We start from the raw sequence: 6,186 nt of genomic DNA on the forward strand, positions 1-6,186 counted from the left end.
GAATTCAGGTGGTGGGGGGGACATCCAATTCCCCATGCTTGTGAGGGATCTCACAAGCTACCTGTAAGACCATTGTGGCAGGCAGGTCAGTGCTACATGTTTTGCCTTGTCCTTCGGGTGACGACCTGATCAAAAAGCTCTGTCTGACTGAGCCAGGGGTGAAGTCAGGAGTGGGCTGGGACTTGGTCACTCACCCCACAGCTCCAACCCTTCTGAAGGGCACACCAGCCCCAGGGAGCATCCCAGAGTGGGACAGCAGCCTCCTCAGTGTTCCCACTACTTGATCTGGTCCGAAGGGCATGAGGAAACAGAGTCCAGGCACTCTCTGTCTGTCCTGCATTCATGCTGCAAGTGACCCTCAGCCCTGGCTGCCTTTGTTCCCCTTCTACCTCCCCACCAGCCCTGCTGCCCAGGACAGCAGGAGACCACCTGCCCTGGGGCTCCTCGGGCAGCTTCCACATTTCTCCAGTCTCCTTTCCCCATGCCTGCTGCATTTTTGCTGGCTCACACCGAACTGCAGGGTCATGGCTTGTGGGTGTCTGGATTAATGCTTTACTCTGGATGAGTTTCACCTTTGAGGGGTGTCTCATCTTCTGAGTGTCCATTCACTGCCTACCCCAGGGCACATAGAGAGTGTCCTTTCTTTCCTGACCCCTCCAGAATCCTTTCCACAGGGAACACTATATGCCATCAGCCCTGCTATATATGTGGCTACCTAAAAGGTAATGGAGAGCTCCTGCAGCACCTATACAGCCCCTGGACACCAGGAATAGTCTTTGAAAAGCACCACTTGCTGTCCAGTAGATCATCAGAGTTGTCCACAATTTATCACCTCCAATAGCAGGAAGTAAAGATTGAGAAAAGACATTTTTAAAAGTCCAATTATTTGTGCTTATTTTTGGCAGCATCTTTCTTAGGACAGCCCAGCCTTCAGGCACTGCACTCAGATTACCCCTTTTATTGCTGAGATGCTATCATATCGTCTGGATTAGGTAGAGTGTTCAAGGCATTTGTGAAAGGGTCAGACACAACAGATGAAGCCTCTAGAGAAGTAGAATGAAGCCAAGCAGTTACCTCTTACGACAGTTATTACAAGGGAAATATAAATCAGAAGTCTGACCTAATCCAAGTTGCAAGTAATCTGCAGAGAAGGTGTGGCAGGTTACTGCTGGTGGAACAAGGTGCGTTGGATCAATTCCTTCACCGCATCCTTGAGCTCCCTGTTCCTCATGCTGTAGATGAAGGGGTTCAAAGTTGGAGGTACCACTGAGTACAGAACAGCCACCACCAGGTCCAGGGCTGGAGAAGAGATGGAGGGGGGCTTCAGGTAGGCAAAAAATGAAGTGCTGATGAACAGAGAGACCACGGCCATGTGAGGGAGGCACGTGGAGAAGGCTTTGTGCTGTCCCTGCTCAGAGGGGATCCTCAGCACGGCCCTGAAGATCTGCACATAGGACAGCACAATGAAAACAAAACAAGCAAAGACGACAAATGCAATAGCCACAAGAAACCCAGTTTCCCTGAGATAACCTGAGTCTGAGCAGGAGAGCTTGAGGATCCGGGGGATTTCACAGAAGAACTGGTTCACCACGTTGCCGTGGCAGACAGATATTGAAAATGTATTGGCTGTCTGCAGCAGAGCATTGAGAAACCCACAGCCCCAAGCAACTGCTGCCATGTGGACACAAGCTCTGCTGCCCAGGAGGGTCCCATAGTGCAGGGGTTTGCAGATGGCAACGTAGCGGTCGTAGGCCATGACGGTGAGAAGAGCATACTCTCCTCCAAGGAAAAATACAAAGAAAAAGACCTGGACAGCACAACTTTGGTAGGAGATAGCCCTGGTATCCTGGAAGGAATTGGCCATGGAATTGGGGAGAGTGGTGGAGATGGAGCCCAAGTCGAGGAGGGAGAGGTTGAGGAGGAAGAAATACATGGGGGTGTGGAGGTGGTGGTCGCAGGCGATGGCTGTGATGATGAGGCCGTTGCCCAGGAGGGCAGCCAGGTAGATGCCCAGGAAGAGCCAGAAGTGCAGGAGCTGCAGCTCCCGTCTGTCTGCAAATGCCAGGAGGAGGAACTGGGTGATGGAGCTGCTGTTGGACATGGTCTCCCTATGAACCCGGGGGCCTGTACAAGAGGGAAAAGACAGTGACAAGTGAGGGCAGACTTCTCTGTGCAAAACCAAAGCCATCCCTCAAATATTCATGCTCCCTCACCCACACTCCCCTCCTTTTCTCCTGCTTGGCAGGACCTTTGTGCAGCTCCCTGGCTGTTGCTCTGGTTTGTGCTGGCTGGGGGTGCTGTGAACAACAGGGCCTGTGGGCTCCCAGATGTGTTGGACATGCTCTAGGCCAGGGTCTGCCTGGGAGCAGGGGGCACGTAGAGACCAGGTCTGATAGATTTTCTCAGGTGAATTCCCTCTCATCATCAAAGGGCTTGACAGCATCTCCACCCCCAATCCCAAGCAAACTTGACTGCATCAGGGGTTTTTTTGTGTTGTTTCTTTCATAGTTATTCCTTCTCACTACACCAACCCACTCCAGCCCCATCTCCTCTGGGGACTCTTCTGTGAAATCAGAAATGCTGAGCATCTCTGCTGTGCTCAGGATGAGCAGCCGCAAGTCGTGGGAGGCAAAAGGATTTGCTGTGGCTTAGCACAGGGGCAGGCGAGCTGATCTGTCCGTTTGTCTTGTTCCTGGCTGCACTGTGTCTGCCCCTTGAAATGGAGGGGGATTGCACTCCTGAGGTACCCGGAGAAGCAATCAGACCCCGCTGAGAGCAGAGGGATCCACTGCAGATCACTAAATATTTCACCCTGCCACCAGGAACCTTCACAAGGTCTCAGCACCCCACTCCTTGCCAAGGACACAGAGTTCATTTTCCCAATCAATCACCCTTTCCGTGCTTGTAGCATCTCGGTCTTTCCCCATTGAGTTTTACACACAAATGATGCAGGAGAGATTTGCTGTCTGCAGGGCGGCTCCCAGCCTTGGGAGGACACCCCAAGGAGTCACCAAGTGTCCTCTTGGTGGCATCTCCTGAAGTCAGCTCAGTCCCCACCCACACGGGCTGCACGGCCCAGAGCCCCACAGCTTCTAGGAGAGCTGGGACACCGGGTTCCCAAGGACACGTCTGCATGGGAGGACCCACGAGATACACCGTAATGGCCCAGCTGGGAGAGGCCAGCAGAGAGACAGCCAGGCACTCGGGACAGCCTTCCCCTGTCCCAGCTCTGCCCGCCACCTCCCAGCCGGTGACACCGCAGGGCAGTCACCCTCAGCCCCTGTGCTGCACGGGCACGGGGCAGGAGACATGCCCTTCACCTCTTCTTGGTGCTCAGGGGGGCGAGGAGGCTGCTGGTGGCCTGGACTCCATGGCTGTGGGGGCAGAGGCTCTGCTGGGTGGGAGAGAGAAGGGGAAAGATGTCAGTGTCACAGAAATTGGGAATGAAATCTCATTAGTGCTGGGTTTAGCACTAACGAGCAGGCGTTATTATATTTGGCTGGGGACATGAGGGAATCATTCCACCTGACATGTCCACCCTACATTACAGTAGCTTATATCCCTCTGTTACATACATATTCATCAAATTTCCTAAAACTCATGATTTTATATACATAGTTATTAGGCATGCAGTTTAGGTCCCTGAGGGACTTGCAGGGAGGTCATTGGTGGTCTCTAGCAGTCTGTGGTGGTGTTTGGAGAGGAGCCCTTCTTGAACATTTCCTACATAATAGAATTGGACTTCATTGGTTTATGTATGCACTTCTTATCTCCAACCTAGCTTCAGCTAGTTCATTCTTTTTCAGAGCACCTTAATCTCCAAGGACAAGGGCTTCTCATTAGGAGTCTCCCAATTTATACACAGAGCCTCTCCATTTAGGCATTCCCCACGAGGTGTTTATCACAGTTGCCTAGATGAAGGACCTCTGTGCAACAGAAAACGTGTTGCAGGTGTTTGATTGCTTAAGTTCTTAAGCTTCCCTAAACAACTGTTTTTTCATCACCCATTTTCCAATAACAGGGGAAGGGACCTGTGTTGCAGGGGATCAGTGGAGGTGCTAGTAGATCCCCTGAAACAGGATTTCTGTTAAAAATCTCACTCCCTGCCCACATCTCTGCTGCCTGGAGCTGTGCCTGCTGGCAGCCTGGTATCTTGGTTCCCATCTCCTGCACGCACAGACCCCATCCCAGCTGCTGCATGCTCAGCTCTGCCCTGCAGACACCTCCTGGGGCAGGGCACTGCCCAGGACCTTCTCTCTGCTTCAAAATTCAGCTAGGAATGCACAGAGAAAACCTGCTAAGCCTGCTGCTGGTGATGCTGGTGATCTGTAAGCCGTGGGGGATTGCTCTGATGCTCCCAGACTCATTCACCTCTCAGTGAAACAGATCTGCATTGTCAGTACCTTCTCCAAACCAGTGAGAGTCATTCCAGCTTCTCACTGCTCACCCAGCCAACCCAGAGTAGCAAACTGAAAGCACAGGCTCCTTCCCTTGCAGGTGAAGCCTCCCTTTTTTTCTCTCTTACAAGTTTCCCCCCCAGAGCTGTCCAGGCTGTCAGCAGGAGCTGTGGGCAGCCCTGACCCACGCCTCACCCCCTCAACAGCACAATGACCCTGCCCTACCAGGGGTGATTGTGATGAAGGACAGCCCGGGGTGCCCCTGGCTGCACACCCAGCTTCACGCTCCTGCAGCCGTGCCCAGGAAAAGGGAGATGACATGCCCCGTCCCCCCGACTGTTCGGCAGATAATCACTGCTCCAGAGAGCATCAGCCCTGGCATGTGCCAGCTCTAGAAGGACCCTCCCAGAGACTCTACCAGTTCCCACCTGCAGCCAGAGACTTACCGTGTTAGGAGCTGTGATGATTTGTCCCCCAGTGAACTCTCAGCATCCTCCCACTCCACACTGTCTTACATCCCTCTCACTTCTCTCCTCTCCCCTTGTCACCCGTGGGCAGTGCCCTCAGCCCTGCCATGCTCCACAGAGATGCTGCTCCCGGGCAGAGCTGTCTCTCTCCAGTGCTTCCCGCCTGCCATCAGCTCCTCCTGCCCCCGGAGCCCGGCCCATCCCAAGGCACCACTTTCTCTACCCCGCTGCTCTCCCTCGAGAGATCCCTGGTGCTCGAGGGCTGACAGCTCCCGAAAGGCAGCGGGGCCACCCCTGGGGACTGTTCTCTGAAGTCAGCTGAAGTAATCACCAATGTACCTCTCCCAACAGTGGAGAGAGACTGGTTACAGCATGGTCTGGCCTGATAAAGCTGTCAATGCATCTGTCTGGAAAATGGAATTTTCCTGTCCCAAACCAAAAAAAGGATGCATAGGGAGGGATAAAGAAGCAATTTGTTTCCCCTGTGCAGGGCAGGAATTCAGCTGAGGCAATGTGGGAATCTCATCCAGAGCTGGAAGCCCTTGGGCTCACGCAGGACTCAGCTCACCCCATGCACCCCACATCTGACATGATGGAGCTGCTTTTGGCATCTTCTCACAGAAGTCACCCCTGCATGCCCCTCTCCCCGCCGCTACCAAAAAACCTTGCCACGTAAGCCCAATACAGGTGCCTGCTCATCCTTCCTATGATGTGCCCTCAAATACTCCAAGGTGTCTTTAATCTCAGGGTATGACTGCTGCTTGACATATTCAGTGTGTTTTAACCGCTGGAAAATGGTTATTGTCAGGCCTGGCTTGCACTTCCGACTCTTTAAAATCTTTTTCACTGGGTCTTGTGTACATGACAAAGACTTTGAGGGAGGGAACACAGAAACAGAGGTGGACGGGACTGAAGAGGACTTACCAGGTGATCAGGGTAGATGTATGTTATGCTCCTTCTCATGTGTGATCAGTGCCAGTAAATGCCTTGTGGAGTCGAAGTCATCAGGACCTGGTCATGGTCAGACAAACTGTGCTCCTTTTCACATATAACATCCATGGATATTTTTATCTGACCTAATCTGTAGAACTTCCACAAACAAAAATAATTTCCATTTCTTAGGACAGGAATCACCCTGTTTTCAGAGAAACAATTTAAAAGCCAAAGTGAAAAATACTTGTTCACAGAGAGGTGCAAAATATCTGGGTGTGACATTTAATAAGTGGGTCAATCGGAGGAGCCTCCCAGGGTGACCTTGCTGACTGAGGGTGGGGGTTTCTGCCTCTGGGGGTCTGAGAGTCCTTATGGGATGCTGGAGAGAG

General features: G+C 52.5%; 1 protein-coding gene across 1 annotated transcript; it reads right to left on the reverse strand.

Moving 5' to 3' along the window:
• Positions 1-1,162: 1,162 nt before the first annotated feature.
• On the reverse strand, positions 1,163-2,101 carry LOC122153079 (olfactory receptor 14A16-like). Its single transcript, XM_042789192.1, has one exon. The coding sequence runs from the start codon at positions 2,099-2,101 to the stop codon at positions 1,163-1,165; it is 939 nt and encodes a 312-aa protein (XP_042645126.1).
• Positions 2,102-6,186: the final 4,085 nt, after the last annotated feature.

This window comes from Tyto alba, unplaced genomic scaffold (assembly GCF_018691265.1).
Source record: "Tyto alba isolate M040663 unplaced genomic scaffold, T.alba_DEE_v4.0 Super-Scaffold_15, whole genome shotgun sequence".
Lineage (NCBI taxonomy): Eukaryota > Metazoa > Chordata > Aves > Strigiformes > Tytonidae > Tyto > Tyto alba.

Coding starts and splice junctions, on each gene's coding strand:
- LOC122153079 (XM_042789192.1), bottom strand. CDS start 2,101: ATGTCCAACAGCAGCTCCATCACCCAGTTCCTCCTCCTGGCATTTGCA.